Source organism: Sceloporus occidentalis, unplaced genomic scaffold (assembly GCF_023333645.1).
Source record: "Sceloporus occidentalis isolate IW3139 unplaced genomic scaffold, rSceOcc1.0.p SCAF_183, whole genome shotgun sequence".
Taxonomy (NCBI): Eukaryota; Metazoa; Chordata; class Lepidosauria; order Squamata; family Phrynosomatidae; genus Sceloporus; species Sceloporus occidentalis.
The window spans coordinates 1,069,731-1,090,873 of record NW_028317163.1 but is presented as its reverse complement, the minus strand read 5'-3'; the positions used below and the strand labels follow the sequence as shown (position 1 = coordinate 1,090,873).

At 38.4% G+C, this 21,143-nt stretch overlaps 1 protein-coding gene across 2 annotated transcripts in view; it reads left to right on the top strand.

Moving 5' to 3' along the window:
• The window catches only part of LOC149278705 (membrane-associated guanylate kinase, WW and PDZ domain-containing protein 1-like), a 152,076-nt gene that overhangs the window by 67,983 nt on the left and 62,950 nt on the right, over positions 1 to 21,143 (top strand). For both annotated transcript variants that reach the window (XM_089501834.1, XM_089501833.1), the window contains exon 2: positions 41 to 157. In XM_089501834.1, coding sequence (XP_089357960.1) covers positions 41 to 157 — 117 coding nt within the window. The remainder of the gene's footprint in view (positions 1 to 40; positions 158 to 21,143) is intronic.

Here is a 21,143-nt window from a genome sequence, read left to right as displayed (position 1 = left end):
TGACTTAAAATGCTGTTTTATCTTCTTTTTTTGTGTGCAGGAAGCCGACTAAACAAGGATCTGAGACATTACCTGAACCAAAGGTTTCAGAAAGCATCTCCAGACCACGAACTACAACAAATTATCCGAGATAATCTTTATCGCCATGCGGTGCCTTGTAAGTAACGGATCTGAACATCTTATTTAAATTCCCTGGACCTCGGACGCAGGCATTCAGTGTTGCGAAAAGTCCGCTATATATTATTTGTTGTTTAGTCACCAAATAGCTGTTGTTTTAACCCCTTAAGGACCGGGCTCATTTTTCGTTTTGTACCCTGTGGGACCGAGGCTGTTTTGACACTTTTGTGGTGCGTGTTTTCAGCAGTAATTTTCTCCTCACCCATTTAGTGTACCCACATAAGTTATATATTGTTTTTTTCAGGACAAGATGGGCTTTCTTCAGATACCATTATTTTGATCGTATCATCTTATTTACTATAAAAAAAATTAAAAAAACATGGTGAAAAATTGAAAAAAAAAACACATTTTATGACTTTTATTTGAAAAATCTTTTACTCACCTAAAAAAGCAAGTAAAAAAACTAGCTAAATAGATTCTACTACTTGTCCTGAGTTTAGAAATACCCAATGTTTTTATGTTTTTTTGCTGTTTTTTGTAAGTTATAGGGCAATAAGTACAAGCAGCGTTTTATGATTTCCAAATCTTTTTTAACAAATCTGGTCAGTCTGCCTCCATCTCCTCTTTGGAACATCTTTGAAGCCGGTTAACTCAATTTAACCCATTCAAACCATATATTTTTGAAAACTAGACACCCCAGGGTATTCCAAATGCTGTTATTTTAACCCTTTCCATGCACCAATTATACAACTACACTTTGTCAAACTTTGTAATAGTAATTTTTTTTATTTTTTTTCACACAAATTGTACTTTAGTTATAGATATACAGGTCCTGGTATATGCCACTGTCAAACAACACGCCAATGTGTGTTCAGGAACATCTCCTGAGTGCAGTGATACCCGACATGCATGGGTTTGGCGGGTTGTTTCAGATTTAAAATGCCACATTTGGGAAGTGCGCTTTTTTTCGCCATTTTGGTCAGTCTGTACCTATGCCCTATCTTTGAGCTAGGCCACTCCAATTTACCCCATCAGCCATTTTTTTTATATATTAGACACCCCTTGGGTATTTGAAGTGCTTTTATTTTAACTCTTTGTTGAGATTTTTGAGAAATTTTAGCACTTGCTCAAAATAATAAACTTTATTTTTTAATTTAATTTTATTTTTTTAATACTTTTTTTATATTTTTTTTTTACACATTTTGCTGGTACTGGATGGTTCATCTAGTGACATCACTGCATAATTATTTTTAAATGTTAGCACATTTTTTTTTTATTTTTTTTCCATTTTTTATTTATTTTTATTTTTTTTGAATATTTTACTAATCACATAGTGATTAGAAAGCTGGGCTCCATTGACTTGCATGGTTGAATGCAGTACCTGTATTCAACCAGCAAGTGGAGCCAGTTCTCTAGAGGGTCTGGAGACCCTCTAGCGAACTTTTTCGTCTTTATTGTTTTATTTCCCGGGCCGCCGCCATCTTGCTTGATGGCGAAGATCACCGGCAGCGGCGGCTGTGACCGCTCTCCGGAGCGGTCACAGCCCACCCAGAGGTAAGTGTTTGGTGTCGCTGGATGCCTCCTGATCGAGGCATTCCAGCGACACCTTTTAAGTTTAGGAGGCGATCGTTGATCGCCTCCTAAACGCTTTTAAAACGGGCGTCCGCCGCCATACAATGTATGGCGGCTGTTGACGCCCCGGGGAGGGGCCAGACATGGCCCCCGATGCCGATCTCGGCCTTGCTGAATGCCTCGACATCGAGGCATTGCAGCAAGGCCGTTTAAGCGAAGAAAGTGATCCTTGATCACTTTCTAAGCTTATTTAATTTTTTGACGGTTCAGGACCGTCAAAGGTCATTTAGTGACCTTCTTGTTATGACGGTCCTGAACCGGCAAAGGTCGCGAAGGGGTTAAAGGACTAATTTAACTCTATCCGGTGGACCATGAAGACTACCTGAGAACTTATCATTTCTGTGCTAGAGCTGAGTTAATGATGACCAATTACACAGCTTAATTAGACTGAATAATGACATTTTGTCATGGTGAGCAAAATCTGTTGACAAGCGGCCTAAGGAAAGCAAGAGAAGTTAAAAAATGCAGAATTAGTTGAGTTAAATAAGTATTTTTATTAAATCTTATGATTTTGGGATCATAAGCATACCAAGTCAGTTAGTAGGATGTTGTCCAAGCTTTAAATGGCAGATGATAGTCTCGGTAGGTTTCTCCACCATCTATGTGCTAGACAAGTCACTCAACTCCATTGCTCTACATGATGCTATAATCATCAGAGACAATTGGATTGGATCTCTACCCTACCTAGGTTTTTACACTACTCATTATCTCATTCTTCACCCAATGCTTCACCCAACGTCTACTCAAAAAACACCAATAGTGCCTCATCACTGGATCACTGTGGTCACAAGGCTCCATCTATTATATGTTTGTCTTAGCAGAGTAGAACTTGGAGATCCATTAAAAAATATAATTGATCCAGGCTGTTCATTTAGTGTCATTTTACTTAAGACTACAAAGATAAAAAAAAATAGTTGATACTCCGCTAACAGAAGCCAGAATGTAATAGATTCATCTCATCATGATAGATACACCATAGAATTTCTTTTTGTAACACAATGTTCTTAACAAAACCCAATTGGTGAAACTACTTTGAATTTATAGTCCGGATTTATTAGGAACCTTCCACAGCAGGGAATCTATTATTATCGAGATGGTGAGTTTTTAACTGAAAAGACGGCGTGCGATACAGGCTCCAATAGAAAGTTATCTGTTTGAAGCTTAAATTGAGGGAATGAGAACACGGCTCTCTGTTTCCGTAGAGCTTGTCCTAAACGATTTGTAAGAAATAAAAAAAAAATATATATATCTTGCCGGAGATACAGAACATAAAATTTAAGTACTCAATTTTTGTTGGTTTATTATGGTTTACAAACATTATCTTCATCTGTACCCGAGAAGTGTTTAGTGGCTTTCTTCAAAGCAGGTTGTACGTTGATCTTCAGACAAAATCCGTCTTATGGCTAAATTGTACTTTTGTACATTTAATAAACAAAGTATCAAAAGAGGCTCTCGAATAATAAGTCCTATTATCCAAAGAACAAAGATTTGGTGACGGAAGCATTGAAGTATGTTCTTCACAAAAACCTGTAACTCAAGAGGAAACCTCAAATGAACTTTCAGATTAACTATTTGATGACATCATCATTTTAACGATAAGCCTAAAAATGGAACTGACGCCAGGGGGGGTGGTAAGGGAATTTTGGCTGTTCCTGAAAATCGTCTTATCGTCTGGCCCAGGGCAGAAACTCAATCTCAAGTTATTGTAATCGTGTCCAGATCCGCCTCCTTTCAATTTTGATAAAATTATTAAATTTTATTAAAAATATTATTAAACTCCAACCATAAATTAGCCCCAAACAATCGGGTGAGACATCCTTTTCGACAGATACTCCAGGAACTCTCCGTAGAATAGGTGTAGGCGCTGTTTTCTTTGTAATGGTGGGCTCTTGGCAGATGTCCGTATTGCTGGTTAGAGACGTATTTAAGTGTACGATGCTTTAAACAATCTGGAAAAGCACGTGTCTCTGTGGGTTATGATTATATCAGATATAGCCAAGTAACTATTGGCTAATGATAAGTTCTTGTGACATCCCTGCTCCAGATCACCCCAATTATTTTATGGAAGAAGCTCGTAAAGTCTCTTTAAAAACATTTCTATTGTGCTTATTAATCACGTGAATTTTGTAATTCTCTTTTGCTGGAAATGTGGCTTCTGGTCAACTGCTGGTGAAAATTTTGCTTTAAAATATATTTTTTACAGAATTTGGGAAATTAATTTGCTCTACTCGTTTATTTTTTAAATGAATATTCATTTAAATGTACATTAATACTGTGTATGTCTTTGTATCTGACAATCATTCCAGCAAAGTCTTAACACAGCTACAAAGTAATCTGATTTTACAAAAGTTAATTCCATTTCGTGTTCGATCAAAAAAATAAATACATTAATATTTCATAACATAACACAAGGAGAAATCACTGGCTATTCTTCTTCTGTCATTCCGCACCCGAGTAACAGATTTCTGTGTACACCTTTATCGTGTTGAATTAAATAAACCATATGCTTAGCAACCATCAGCTGTGTTAGGAAAATTTAAATTGCCGGTCAGCAAGACGGATAAGTGCGTGACGAATGGCACGGTAACATAGTATGTCTCAATCTCAGCTTAAAAGAAGCAAAATATAATGCAGAATATATATATATATATATATATTTTTTAACTAATTCGTCTTAATTATGTGAATACCGAATTTGCTTTTTTCACAGTAGGAAATGTCCCTTCTAGGTTCTTGGCAAGTATGTATTTATTTAAAGATCCATCTCAGTAGTTATAATTTATTACTATCTCCCCTGAGACAAGATATATAGTTTTAACGGTCCCTAAACCCATTGAAAACAATGCATTTTAAGCCTGTACATGTACGGGCTTTGTCATTAAGGGGTTAAGAAGGAAGGGTTAACAATAACAGAGTGCGGTCTTTGAGCCCTCTCATTTGCATCAGCACCGTAGGTTTCAGCGTGGTGCTTTCTGTATGCCGTGCGTGTACCGTGTTGTTGACCTACCTGCATGTGGTTGATGTGTATTTCCTCCTATTTCTTACCTTTAAAGTCAAAAACCTTTTAGGTATTATATACAGAGCACAAAAAATAACAGTTTGGAGCACAAATCCGTTTCGGTTGATTAAAATGAGCTTGACTAATCAAAAATCATTTTTTTTCCAAAAAAAGTTTCATGTCGGTGTTAAAAGGAGCTGGATGGAGGGGGCAGCCCGCCACGTGACCGTATACATACAGCTTACTTGATTTGTATCATTCTAAGTATGTTAGAATTAAAAGTTCCATTAGGGATGATAATCAGCGGATGGATTTTTTCATACCGTGGGAAATTGCGTTAAATCTTTTCAATGGGCTGTCTGAGGATAACTTTCTTATTACACAGTTTGAAGACATGGATATTGGTGTAGCCACTACAGTGAAAAGAAAAAGCTCAAGCTTCGATCTAGAGAATGTTTATTTGATGGTCTTTTCCATCGCTGAGCTGGCTCAGATGAGTTATATTATATCTTCATGACCATAACATGACATTTTCTGAGGTTCCCTGATTTGGATCATGGCTCGAGGTTATCAGGTTTGCATTATAGTTAGAACTTTCCCTAAGAGGATGCGTCTACATTTGGCTAGTAAAGCATCAACAAATGGAGCAAGGGAGAGTTAGAAGCAGAATCCCAGGTCTTGGCAAAGGTCATATGGCCAGTTATAAGCCAATAGATAGAAAGGTAAGGAATAGGTGAACCAATGGCGCCATTGTTGGAAAATGCCCCGTTATGCTATTCTCATGATGACATTTCCTTAAGCCCTGACATTGCATTGGGAGGTTTCCTGAAAAGAACAGAAGTCATAAAGTTTTCACTGGGGCATCTTTAACAAATGCCAGAAGAGGCAGCTGCCCCAAGTCCATGATCACCTTAGCAGCCCAGAGTAGGTATCTCTTGAGTCCCATCAACAGCCACTCTATAGTTTTTTAAGTGTTCCCCGGCGTGCCAGAAAATAGCATTGTGCATGGTGGCCAGCATGTCCTCTTCCCTCCCAACTATCTGATGTTGTATGAAAAGATGGAGGAAGGGAAGGATCATCATGGATCAGAGCGCCACTATGCATCAAAGCAGGTAGCTGGTGGCCGGAATAAATGGGTTAAACCCATTATTATTTACAAATACTCCTGCAGGAAGAATATTTACATTTGACCAGCTCTGCTCAAAAGTGTGATGGCCACATATAGCGAAGCGCCTTTTTTTTTTTTTTTTTTTTTTTTAAACATCCACATTTTATCAGCGTGCCCCGTATAATAATTTTAGTTTTGTCTATTTTTCTTTTCAACTTTTAAAATTAGGGCGAAGATGATGCTATCAGGACAGGATCGTGGTTTGCAAATACAATGCTGGATAACGTAAATTTATTTGTGAAAAAACAAATTGTTTTATCAGGAACAGTATTTTTATTGTTGTCCTAAAGGACGACAACAGTTAATTTCCAGTAGAATACAAGTGGTATTATTTTACACCGCAGAATACGATGCTGCTTGCATAGAAAAGTACACTTCAATGTCTTCTCCGACTTCATTTATAAAGCAATTAATATTCTTGGCAGCAACAAAGACATTTCCGTTATTTACACAGTAGCCTTGGCAGATATATTGTTGTGGAGGCATTAAAAATTAATATCACCAAACAAGATTTTATCCGTCCTGGCTCACTAGTAAGCAGTATAAAACCATAATTTTGGTTGTTTAAACCACAGCATAATGTAGACAGGCCTCGTAAAGAACCCTTTGGGTTATGAGGGTTCCAAAATCACAAAAACTAAAAAAAAACCAATATGAAACAGACGAGGTGCCATATGTAATGTTTTCCTGAACAGCAGCATTCAATCTGATAGTTCTAGTGTTCTATCTTTTCCTAGTTTGAAAACTAGAAATACAGAGCACTGAAACTTCTAATAGCAGCACAAAAAAATAAAGAAAGAATACGATTTTGGTATTGGCTCTAAATATGAATATCAGCACATCATGGGAAATTGCCCCCTATAGACCCTCCTTGAGAACCCTCCCAGAATTTTAGCTTAGAATTATTCACTTGAATCACTATATATTTGTCAGCGTCTCGAACGGAGCTCAATGTATACCAGAAGAGGACCCACTTGGGACCAAAGTGGAGTTTTTTATACCCTCCAACGGTTCCCCCTCAGGTTGAGCAGCTGTGGGACTTACTAATGATCCACCGGGTTCCACCACAAGTTCCCCCACTTTCAATGTTTTAGGAGAAGTTGGATAATCGAAGCCCAAAGCCAAGGTCAGAATGCCAGAAATCGGCTAATTGAATGCCAAAGCGCAGAAAACAAGCAGCGTCACAACAGGAACTAGATCAACAACAATGCGCTGGTACTATACAGAGGCAGGACCATCCAAGGGTAAAGCGTGGCTGTGAGTGTGGGTTATTTAAAGGTCCAAAACAATGATCAGCTGGAGCTGATACTCCGATCCTCCACAGGTGTGAGATCTCTTGGCAAAGAGTTCAGCAGAAAGCCTCTTAATCCAAACAATCCAAAACAAAAGTCTCTCTGTACCTTCAGAGGGTCTGGAGTTTAACTACGACCAGGAATCGCGCCAACATGTTCCTTTCAGAAGGTCAAACTACTGTAAATATATATTTTTGGTTCACTTATTCAGGGAATGGACCTAAGAAGAGGACATTCGGTAAACTTTCTAGACAAGTTTCTCATAAGAAAACTTCGCATCCAATTTTGAGATATTGGAACGCGACGCATTATTTGACTCATCAATTTTATAAAAGGAGATTCGTCGCAGCTTTAAAGAATACGCTGGAGAACCATCCAGAGATCATTTGTTCTCGGAAGAACGTGGAACGCAAGTGTGTTATTTACCCTTTTTGGTTGTGAACGGCTATTATGTTCAGTGATAATCCTTCCATTCTTCCTCCTCTGCATTTAGGTTGATTTTGATGTCACTAGATTACCTGCTTCATCTGTTGAAACAATTGCACAAGAGGAGAGTTTCGACCCACACATTTTCTAAAGGGAAATAAGCCTGCTGTTATGCTAAGCTTGTTTATTTGTAGAGATGCGGTGGAATACAGCAGTAGAACATTGTGAAAGATGATGTTTTCGAAGGGCATTTACCTTCATAAAAGGTCTATGTCTGCTCCATCTCATAATCATGATCCCGATGGCTAAGGGTGTCAACTGTTCTCTTGACAGTAAGATTCTCTGTATTTTCCTGATTCCTACCTCCCTTATGAAGTAACCAACAAACCAACAGTATCATCGCGTAGAGCTTTGAGTCAACTCAACCACAAAGTTGAGTTGAGTTGACCATGAGGAACCCATGATGGCTTCATCCATTGCTGTCCTCCTAGTGGTTCAGTTATTACAGGCAGCTCCACAGAACACTTTGCAGCACAATAGATTAGTTTATTTTAGAACTTTAAAAAAAAAAAGCTTCAAAGCTCACATTCTTAGCAAAGAAACTTTACTTTTGTGTGTTTTCTTTGTTATTACTTAGTTATTTACCTGAGTGGTTGGATAAATTTATGGTTTTCACTGTGAAGAGTTTCCAAATGCCATTCATGGAGATTTGTCAAAAACGGGATTATTTAAATAGGTTCTTAAAATACTTTACTTGCCTAGTGTTTAGCCGCAGTAAAATATATCTGAAGATTTGCCTGATGGAAACATGTTTATATGAGAATAACATAATTTGAGTGACCCTTATGACTTGGTTTTGTTTAATTTTATTTTTAATGGTTGGATTTACAGGCATAAAAGAAAAACTCTTTAAAAACAGTTTAAAAAGGTCATATGTTTTTTGGTTTTCAAAAGAATGATGTCAAAATCTTGATGTAGAATGTACCATTTAGACTGTAAGTCGTCTCAACCCAACTTTTTTTTTGGCTTATATGCATTTCATGTTTGTGACCATATTGGCAGATGGAAAAATAACGTTTTTTAGTGATCTTAGGCCATAGAAAAAAATAGTTTTTAGTCTGACCTAAAGTGGTTAGAGTTACACTTATGGACAAACGTACTGGGGCACCTGACCATTACACCAACAGAGTCATATTCTAAATACATAGACATTAATGAGTAGTTGGCCCCCCCTTTCCAGATATAACGTCTTCCACTCTTCTGGGAAGGCTTCCCACAAGATTTTGGGGAGTTTTCGTCCATTCATCATTTGTGAGGTCAGGTGCTGATGTTGGACAAGACGCCCGGCTCGCAATCTCCGTTCCGGTTCATCCCAAAGGTGTTTGATGAGGTCAGGGCTCTGTGCTCTGACATCCACCAAAGGCATAGCCAAGGCATATTAAGTATATTTTCCTTTATTCCCATTATTTAGCACATCATGGGCTCTCCCCGCATTGGTCTAGCAGAGCCTCTAGCACCAGACATCCTTTCCAGCCACATAATGTCCTCTGTAAAGCTATTATCACTTTATAACAGCTATCTTAAGGGCAGAGGGGCAATTTAAACTGCCGGATGGGACAGCAAGATGGCAGCTCCCACACACAGCACTAAAGAAAATAAGAAAAAGGAGAAAGACAAAAAAAGAAAGCTTGAGTAATATGATGTGTAAAGGTGTAAGAATTGGGATCTGGTATAATGTGGAATACGACAGTCCCTATTTAAATAAATGAAACTTAATAAAACAAATCCATTAATCGACTTATGTGGTCCTTTGGACAATACTGTCCACTGTGTTTGTGAATAAGTAATGGGGCAATTAGGAGGCACATGATATACTCTTCCAGAGCCAAACGTTAGTTGTTACAATCATTCACAACCTTCCCATTGAAACATTTGAAGAACAATACAATCAAATTGCTGTCTGCGCTACAAAATCAGAATATATATATATATATATATATATATAGTTACTTTTTTAAGACCTGCACTTTGACCCTTGAGCTCAACATTAGGAATGACAGTCCAAGGTCACACCAAGGTCGGGGTTTACGGCCTTTTGTAATCTTAGGAAGAACGTGCCAGATGTCCAGACATGAAGGAGAATGGGATCTTGTGTCTGTGTGACTTGGTTTACTTAATGAACACATAGTAGTTGTAACACATGCCGCATTATACACTGTGCACTTAAACCCTGTGGTTAGCAAAGAAATAAAAATATATCCACAATTTTAGTTTTTTTTTAGGTTAGGTTGAGCCCTACCTATATATTGACAATAGGCATACTATTTATTATTATTATTAATATTTATTATTATCTTTATTATCTTAATAATAAGATAATGAATAATAATAATAATTATTATTATTTATTATCTTTATTATTATTATTATTATTTTATTTATATGGCGTCAATTTCTGCAGCGCTTCTTACAGTCCAAACATGCAAAAGGGAAAACATTTAGCTATGATGGAAATTTAATGTTTTAATTTTTTCCCCCCAAATATAATATATTTTAGATAGATACTGAATATTCTAGACAGCTATATAAAACAATAAATAATAATAGTAACTTGAAATATATATATATATATATATATATATATATATATATATATATATTTTATTTATTTTTTAAGTGCCTCTTTCCTTGCATATCTCTCGTGGTTCTGTTTCGGGTGCTAATACGGTTTCCGCCATTAAGTAATTGGTAGAAAGTTGTGGTTTGTATGAAGTCTTCCCGGCCTGTGTGTGTTGTGTGGCCCTGCGATGCCGCGGCACTTGCTTACGCTCGCTGCTTCCATACAGATGTAAATTGTCATGTGTTACTAATGTCACCAATAATATAAAAGGCATCCTTCTGCATTCCCTTCATGTACTGGGAGGCACAGCTAGCTGGACGCCTTTTCTTCTTCGCAAACCTTTTGTCGTACGGCCGTGAGAACCCTTATGCAAATAAACCGAGCTGATCTTAGAACCCCCTGCGTTGTGTATTTCTGCTTAACGGAGCTTTGAAGAGATCTTGCAATCCCCCCCCCCCCCCTTTCCTGGAGAAAAAAAGGAGTTTATGTTTTCGTTCCATTTGGAATTTCAAGGTGGATCCAGGCAAGTGGAGAATCATTTTCATCTTTTGGGTATTTTATTTTTATTTTTTAATTAGAAATAGGACCTCCTTGTTTCTGGTGCATTACGGGTTAAGCTGCCATTAGACTGTTTGTGGAGCGGTGCCAAATGTTTGGGGTTTTGGTGGTGGCGGGGGGGGGGGTGGGTTGTAATAGATGTTTGGAATCGTAAACAGTGCGGTGAAAACCCAGCTCGGAAAGACAGATGGTTAGTGCAGCCGTCTTGGTGCATTCAGCAGAGCTGCCGTGATTGTGAATGGGTGTTCTGTGAAAAGAAGGGTCACCGGGTACGAGAAAACCGAGGGACGCAGGTCCAGATGCGTGCGAAACAATGGAGGCATCTCAATGAAACGTAGAATGGAGTGTGGCGGGTGCTTTGCGGCGCCTCTGCATTGCAGGTTGCGTTCGGGCAGCTTGTTTTTAATGAAGTACATTTTAAACTGCGGTCGTTTGTCTGGGATTTGGAGAGGATGCGGGGGTTATTTTCTGCAGACTAAAAAAAAAAATGCTGGAGATTTGATGGTTGCGAAAGTAATTTTGGGTGCGGGATAAATTTTATTAATTCTTTCAAATGTTTTTTTTCAGCCAAAAAAAAAAAAAAGAAAGTGTGCGGAATGGGATACAAATTGTGCGAGTGTTCCGTTTGTGGATACATATTAACCACATCTTAATGTTTGGTAGAATAGACTTGCGTGGTTGGGTAAGGGTTAAAGCTCGGTCTAATGAAAACTGGCGGTTGGGTGGAACAGGAAGCTACGGGTGTTACTGATCCGCATGGCCGTCTGCTGATAGAGAGTACGTCTGCTCACAACGTCTCACTCGGGTAAGCTGAACGAGGCTGGACAGCTCTTAAAGGGACAGCACCATCTTCCCGTTATACACACGCTGTGTCGCTGTGGTCGTAGAATATGTCTGCGCCGCGTGCCCTATAGAAGACCACGCCAGAGGAGGGTTGTCCAAGGCACGGTTTTCCCAAGACAGAAAATGAAATGATAGCATTTAACAATACTGATGGCTTAATCATTAGACATAGTAATGGAAGTAATGAAGTTTTCTTATAGGTAATGGGGCCCTGTTCCTGAGAGCTTACAATCTAATCTTATCAAACTCATGGATGTTTCTCCCAAAGCCGCCGAACAATCTAGCATGAATGTTTGTGAGATATTATCTTAGTGATAGAGCATGGCATCGTGTTCGCTAACAAGGAACATTGCAGCATTCACCGACGGCTGTGTTCGGTGGAATCGGTGCAGTGATTCTTGTGGCAAATTCTGTTCTGCAAATCCCAGATCACAGAGCGTTGAACTTCGATGAATGAAAGCAATTGATTTATGAATAAATAATGCTTTCCTTGATGATGCATTAACACAAATTAATGGGGACACCATGGGAAGGAATAAATATAGCTCTGCTCACTGCTCATTTGTCCTCCTGGAACCTGAAGACCATAGATATCCCTCTCTGTATTTTGAACAGCTCCCCATGTCGGTGAAACATTTATTAATCATAACATTTAAGCAGGGTCCCATGCATGATCAGAACTGATGGACGACCATGTTTCTGTCCCCACCACTTCTTATCTATCCCACCTCAGGTTTACACGACTGTATACGGTGAACGCTTTCCAGTGGCAACATCCATGGTGGTCCAGCGAGAGAGCCAGGGGATCCATGCTTTCATCAACAGACCCCTTTACCTTATACTGGCTTTTGGTCACAAGGAGCTGAAGTGCCATGTGATGACATCATACCAAGTGTCATAACATGGCACTTGGTATGATGTCATCATATAAGTAACCTGCGCATACATAGATTGGAGACAGTTAAAACCAGGGGGCTCAAAAAGTCACTCTTGGACATGCTGCGCCCCCAGATGTCCCCTATAGTCATGTTATCGGTTTTCTACAAATTTAAATTTGATAAAAAAATTGATTATTATTGTCTGGAGTCCTTAGAACATAGAATGCTGGGCTTCTAGCAGCCACCCCTGAGTCCTCAGCATTCACTAGCAATTCATATTACTGGCCAGTGATCAGGTCGGTGTTCTGGCAGTGAAAGGGTGTAAGGCTTCAGTGCTCATCGCCAATGTGTCGGATTGCGTCTCCCATCCCCCCCATGTGCATTCTACCAGGGAACCTGTGGATCTCCTCCTCAAATGCCATGCCATTTGCCTGTTTACATTGGGCATGTTGGCTCAGAAATCCTCTGATGTTTTAATTTGTTAATATATTCTGGTAACTCGGATCGCAAGCAGCCTGCGCTAATCCGTTCTGGCCTTCCAGGCTCCGGATAATCCATACGAATGTCCCATCTCCGTGATGCCTGACCGAGTCCTTCCTCCTGTCTGAATGCTATTTGTGTGGCATTCGTTTCCAAAACTGATATCCGTTTTATACGTCCCGCTGTGTTACCTTTTTATTTACAGATTTGGTTAAAATACTGTTTAAGGAGCTATAGCTCAGCATTTTTCTGAATAATGATCCCCGGTAAACATCTAGCGCAGGCATGTTATGGGCAAGGACCTTGTGATGAGACTCTGGGCGCTGGCCGTCCGCTTACCAAACTAAAAGTCCACTAAAACGGGTTAAAAGTCACCTGCTGTGGTTAAACAACTATGAGAGCTCCTTTATGTGGCCATCTAATGGCAGAAGAAGACCTCTGTCCTCCGTCTTCCTCCAAAGCCTGGTGCCTGGTCACGGTCAGAGGTAAAGCCCCTGGCTGACGTCATATTTATCCCTGGAATCAAATTTACATTTTCCAGCACAACCCTCTCCTTGCGGCACCTGAGTCAGCTGCCCCTCATGCCCCATGGAAGTTACAGCCCTGGCTTCATGCCCCCCCCAAGCTCTTTATCAGTAATTTAAGGCACAAGATGTGGTGGTGTAGCAGGTACCCTCGTTGACTCTAATGAAGTATCGTTAAAATGACACAAAAATGAGTCAGCATTCACTGTGCCAAAGATAAAGTGACAATAAGAGGCATCAATATAAATATGTATCAACATTACATTGGGCGATTTCCCAGAATGTGGCTATATTTAGTATCTAATGTAATAAGTTTCCCCTGTCTGCATAAAATCAGTAGATACAAAAGCAGAGAACTTGCACATGTAGCCATCTGGCAAGCGATGTAATAAATGTATGGGCTCATTTGGTAATAGGCACGGTCAGCCATATTTTGGTCTATGAATGCATGCAATGCGATTATTAATGATATTGGTTTGGTTCCCAGTTAATTTACCATTCTCCTGTTCTGCGGCACGAGGAATTAAATCTTTGGTTGGTTAGAAATGATATTTTCTGTGTATAACCCTTGCGGTAACACGTGATTAGATAAGAGTGTTAACGCTTTCTTGGTGACCAGACTAGCATTCCAACGTGAAATGGTCCTGAAGTTAAAGTAATGCATGAACAAAACATGCCTTGGTTACATAAATAGCAATCAACAGATCACAGTCACAGAAAAAGTTTTGGTAAAGTCCCCCTCCCCTCCAGCTTCATCTCTAACCACATTCCCTTAAGCCAAAGTGGCCCTTGTTGGCCCTTTGAGGGATTTTGATGCAGCAGTTAAGGCATGTGTGCTAGTTCGGTCGTTTGTGAGTTTCCAGGTACCAAGGTTGTACAAGTCACCAATGTAATCAGAGGCATAATGCAAAGACAAGATGCTCTTCAGCCTCGTAGGCCAGGGTATGGCCGACCTTCTCATACTGGTCCAGGTGAAAACCTCTTCTGAAAGTATGAAGTTGTGGGGCTCTACATAGTTTGTCTGTTGAAACAGCTGCTGTACCAATGGATACAATATTTCTAATGCACAATGGATCGCTCGGGGAGCTACAAAGTAACACACTTACCCAGCACACTTACCCAACAACTTAAAGTGGAAAGAGATACATGAGTATTTGTAACTGGTACTGGTTTCCTCCATGCCAGCTTCACGTCTGGACTTCTCATCTAAAAGAGAATGTTGAAGGAAATAATTTTTCACTATAACATCACCTATTAAAATGCTTAATGGCCATACCCTTATCTGCGATCTGTTTTTATAAGCTATAACTATGTTGCCTAGCCAATTCTTCTTCGTCTTTTTAGTACACAATAACAATTGCTGATATATTCTCGTTGTGACATTTGTGTACTTCGTATCATCGCTCTTCAGAATTAATCAAATTCAATCAAGCATTCTAGATCATAATTGCTGTCCTGAAAGTCCAGCCGTTCGGATTTTATGAGCTGGACTCCTTATCACCTTCAACCTTTCTCCGGGGTGCCTGCCAACAGGAAAACTTGTCACACAAGCTAATAAACCAAAAAAAAAAAAAGAAGAAATTGCTTAGTCAAATATCTATCTGCCCAGAACCAACCTGATTCATCATCTTTTCTATTGAGAAAAAATGAGTTTTTTAAGTATGAAGACTACAGATCATTTTAATAGAACTTTGCTCCTAACCCCCAATTCATAGAAAATGTTAAAGGCTACTCATTAAAAATATTGTGACTTGGAGGTAGTTTTTGAGCAAAGGATGAAACATTTATTTGCAGAATGTGAGAGCTTCATTAATATATGCAGAACTTTCTAAAAAAAACGAGACTTTAGTTGGCAGAATGTTGGCAAAAAAAGATCCCATTGTGTTTTGTTCCAAAATCTTCAGTATTGAATGAAAATAAACAAAGTAACCATAAAGGTATTCAGGGCAAATTTACAAGCCTTTCTTTTCCAGTAGATGACCATCTAACGAAGATCCTCATGGGGCTTTACCCAATGTCAGTGGCGAAAGTAGAATTTTTTTTGTTAATTAACACCATCGGGAAGATCTTAGAATAAAGCTAGGTTTAGACTCATTGCTTAACACACGAGAGTCTTAGGCTATGAAGGATACGTATTATATATTCTCATTGCAAGTCATGAATATTTATAATGAGAGGGGAGATTTATGTCAGAGTCCAGGCCAAGTCTGCAATTAATAATTGGGTCGGTTTATGATAGGAACAGAAATTAAACTGATTTACATTAAATATTTTACTGTGTAGAAAAAAAGAAACTTTATTTCGAATTATAAGATTTCGTCCGCACCGAAAATGTATTTGTATTACACAAACCCCAAAAATATTGTTAGCTTAAAAAAAAAAATCTAATGAAAAAACAAGGAAAAAAATATATCTCTTGAGCCACATTATTATATTATAATAATTATAAGTAATAAAAACATGGTGGGAAATGTACAGTATTTGTAAAAATTAGGTATGGGATATAAAGCACGGGAATTTCTCTTTTCAAAGCCTTGGTGACCGGAATCCTTATTTACTTCCCAAAAGATTCTGGTTATCAGTGGAGCACCATGGAAAGTTAATGTTCATGGACTATAATGGCCTGGCCTTGTAATTAGCAGGACCTGGGTGATCTATGGGCCCCGGCAAGGTCAGTTTGTAAGTAGAAGAGACTTTAATTTCAAAAAAATACAAGTTGGCACGAAGAGTCAAAATGTGTCTTTACGAAATCAAACGTGGACAACTGGTACCATATTGGAGGTACAATGAATAGAGAGTATTGGAGGTTTTATTCTGTGTCCTCTAATGCTCTTCAATATTTGCAAGGACTTCACTAAGCAAACCCCAAACCCATAAGATTATCCTTTTAATTAAACACAATGGCTGAGCTTTATGATACCCCGATACTCTTCCTGAAAGCATCATAATTTATAATGTTTATGTGTAATTTATCAACTCTATCTGTTGCTCTACGATAATGATATATCATTTAATATCCATACAAGATTCCTAAAGACGTTCGGATGAGAACTCATAAGATTTAAATTTCTTCCTTTCATATTTCCATATAAACTTTAAAACAGCAGATTAGAATTTGTGTCCTGAGAAATTATTTAACATGCATATAATGTGGGTTTGTTGGAGGATATGAATATTAAGGGCGCCATAGCTGTAGACGCTTATTTTGTTCACCTGTGCAATTAAAAAGAAACAAGACTGCTATTCAGAAAAGGTATCTACTTTAAGGTCATTGTAACAAAGTGCCATCCCTTTGAAATACATATTTAATGCCCCTTATTGTCTCGTGGAAAAGGAAACTTTGAATAAGAAGGTCAGATGGAAATGTAACAGAAATAGAATCCCCAGAATCATGTGCCGCAGCTAAACCTTTCGAGATCCATATGGGGTCAACCAACATTTGGCGATATGTTGACCGTGTTTCTGGCAATCATTTAGTGCTGTATTACACCCAGGAAGGAATAAGCAGGAGACAGCTTTCCTTCCTGTTAATTAAATTATTGTATAAAGCCAACCACTTGGCGCTTTGTTATCGTCTGTATCTCCTGTTGAGAGGAAGTCAGTTGACCATCTGCACAGTTTTTCATAGTCAAGAGTAAGTTATTCTGTCCCCTAAGGACAACTCTGTCAGCTGAACAAATAACATCAATTCAGCGGTTATTTGTGGACAGTGGTGGATGTACCTCGTTGGCCGCCATATTCAAAGGTCTATACATAATGGAAAATAGTTTTTGGAATTAATTTGATTTGACCAAAGTGAGTAATATGAGAATTACTTAGTTATTTGAGAACGTAAACCTAGGGATTGTTTTAACTGCACATGAAACAAGACTTGACCTCCAAAGATTCATGCTGTGCTGTTCTGTAAGAAACATCTAAGTTGGCTTCAAAGAGCCACTAGTGGTACTGGCAAGATGGTGGTGGGACTGTTGTGCCAGTGAATGCGACTTGTGCGATCCCTTGACCCTTGTTAAAAACAAAGATCTGTTTCTGAAGAGAGATGCATCGTGTAGATGCATATCTAGGAGTATAGGTAGTATTTCAATATTCACTGTAAGCCTGGGAACGTGTTGAGTGTCTACACAACCACGAATGGAAAACCATGTAACATAAGGCAAGAAGTTGTCTTGGGTTTTAAATGCCATAATGTCACATGGATACATGGCTCATGTGACCTCATTGATGACTACTACCGCTCATCCTTCACTTGCTACTCAATCAAATATAACTATGTTGACTCTTGTTGACCCCAGAAAGATATATCTAGGAAGGATTAGGAGGCAGCAAAGTTAATAGGGATATCTACTTAGCTGTATGGAAACACTATTGTAGAATACAACTGATACATTGTTGCATCTTACAAAACTTTTTGCATTTTTTTAATGTTTATTTTCTAACTTTGTGCCTTATGTATATGTTAAATCTTTATTTCAAAATGATAGCAATTAACTATACGCGGTTTAAAAAAAAAAATCATTGTATTATGGTCCTTTTTCGTGTAAACTGAAAAATTCTGACACATCGACAGACAGATGGGTCTGACGAACGTCTGTTTAGTTTCTATAGATCAACAAAACAATGTCATAAAAAAAACAGTATGTTTGATAACCGAAGACGTCCGCGTATGTTATTTTTGCTCAATCAAAATAATGAGGCGGGATGTTTTTGTAAATATATCTATATTTCCTGGGGAATAATAATTTTTATTAGCAAATGTCACATAATAACCTCTATGAAAAGTTTTTTAAGCTGTAATGATCTCATGAAAATATTGCTAAATCTACAATTCTGCAGATTTCCATTTTTTGTAAAATAGTAAGTGGCTCCTACTTTTTATATTGGCGTCAGAAATTGTAACTATCATTTACAGACACACAAATCTGATAAATTTGTCTTTTTTTCCCTTTTGTTTTTGCTCCCACTGTAATTAGAAATAATGAGGTGACAAGCAAGCATGAATTTGTTCATTATCACAGTGATTTTTTTAATATGTTAGAAAAATTGAGGTCATAGGCAGGGTGTAGTTTGTTGAGTATATTTAACCTCTCGAATTTGGAAACTCCCTCTATATCTCTGTTATACGGTCCATCTCCTTGTGCTTCATGGTTTATGGTTCATTGTAATATATCAAATATTAAATAGGAGTGAAAACAGATGTGACAGACTGGGCGGGAAGACTCCATGGAAAAAACTCAAGATTAGAAAATAGCTCGTTATTCACAAACGTACGGATGAGCAGAAGTTAGATGAACCTTTTAACCTCAGATACTTTACTATGCGTTATAAAGTTTTCAAAAGTTGGCAAATGTCTCCTGCAGTAAAGGTTAAATTGGTTCTTCTTGTTAACTAATTAAATTGGTGTGATGACCAAGAAAGTAAAGCAATTTTTCTATTTGTTTTGCTGAGCCAACCAAGCCCTTCCTAGACCATGGTTGGCCCTTTGTAGACCAAAAATTTCATTTTTTTCCCCTGAAAATAAAACCAGCTGCATTTTACAACATTTCCTGGTAAGGAATTTAATTGTAAATTAAATTTTCGCCGCCAATGCGCACATATAGATTTTATTCCCTCGTATCTTGAGAGTGCATGTGGGTCCACTCCAGAGATAAGTGCAGTACCTCTTTATTTCGTCTCTCTCATGGTTTTAAGGAGCCTTAGTAACCTGTTCTGCTCAAATAACGGTGAACGCTGCTTAAAAAAATAACTCTTCAAATGACAGTAACCATTCTTATGTTTTGAAACTGAGTCTAAAACCAGATCCTGGTTAAAGGGGAGGGAAAACAATCAAACCTCAGACCCTTAAAGAGAAGCTATCTCAAGGTGAAACCAATATAAATTCTGATTATGAAATTGCCCAATGAATGATAAATAGAAATCCAGAATTCCATTTGTCCTAGAAAAAGAACTTTTCCCTTAAATCGATTGGCTCCTAGTATAACACACACACTTTGTCGTGTTATCCCTCCATGTGAACTACCGTCTCTCAAAAGGTGTGGTGTAATTGAGGAATTAAACTGAACAAGGTCAAGACCACCCACGTGGGAAGTCGGGATAACACTTGTGCCACGTTGCAATTGTGTTATAACCTCCTGTTCACTCGCGTAATTGTCCCAGTGGGTAATTTTAAGCTTTTCTTGTCTCATGAGAAGACTCCACGGAGTTCATTGAGATCCTAAGGTTCTGCTCATCGTCCAGGCGAATAGGTCACGTTTCAGAAAAACACCGGCAGCATTTTTGTTTTTTTATTTTTATTTTAGCTCATCCATACGTCTTCTATATAAAAAATAAAACATGTATATGTTTATAAAATTTTATATTTTCCTGTTCAATTGTTTTAATTCATTCTTAATACATATGACAGGCCAAACAGCTGTGATTAACTGAAGATGTAGTCCTTTATGTCTTCTACTGTGCCATCTATTGCCCCAATATCGGACTATTGGCAGCCTCTGGCTGTCCACTGGTGACCATTAAATCACCGCCGGTAGATTCCCAGAGGTCTTCTCACCAGCTGTAGAGGATGGATTTGTAGAGCTAAAGTTTTTTCCAATAGCATCCGCATTCTAAATACCAATTTTTAATGGATTTTGATGAACTTGTCTTTTTTTTTCAAAAGGATTAGAAGTGGTAGATAGACCTTGACCATTCCGTCAGTTGTGTGTAGATTTCCATCCATCCTTGCGCTAAACCCTTGTTGTATTTTGCTTCTCTACTGTAAATTTAATGTCAAATTTGGGCACTCTCCAAGTTGCGCAATTGCCAACTAAGAATAAGCTTAATTCATTCAGAGAACACACAGAATTCCTTCTTCTGATTCCGGAATCTTTTAGACTCGGTAGCACGTAATTCTCTTCCTGTTGGCACTAAAGCTGATGCTTGCTTGAAACCCTTTCTTCTAGAACACATTGATTGTCCTAGCGATTTGCCTCTCGGATTGTTGCAGGGCTGGGAAATACATCACAGAGATTTTTTTTTTACTTGAATAAGCTGGAGGCTATTTTAATAAAATATGGAGAATCAAGCATGGGCGATTCACACACCTCGATCTAAACCAAATGCTTGTTATGTAACAAATGGCAAATGTTGCAAATTCTTCAAGGTAAAATAGTAGCGATTGGTGTATCCCCGATGGATACTATTTAACGGGCATCACGTTAATCCTTGGGTTCCAGAGACACTCCTATAAAATCCACCCCAACGCACGCGTCCCAAGCACTCGGAGAACTTCTCAAAGGAGCAGGCAGTCTATCTCATCTCCTTTCTGATTGTGTTTTGGGGACCTATACCTTTGAACCTCTTCCCATCTGTGAGATCCATATGGAGAGTCGCTTTATGATGAAGCATTTCAATAAGAAAATCTTGGCAGGGGTTGAGATGACAGTGCCACATAACTTGTTCGCTCCTTTTGGCACAGAATGTGTCAAAAAATATTTATTTAATACTCCTTCTGGGTATTATTTTTTAATATCTGCTCACCAAGGCTTGTTGAGAGATTAACAACCTTTTGATGCCCTGAACCTCCTCTCTCATCGCCACCAGACGTATCCATGAATTCCAAGAAAGGTTGA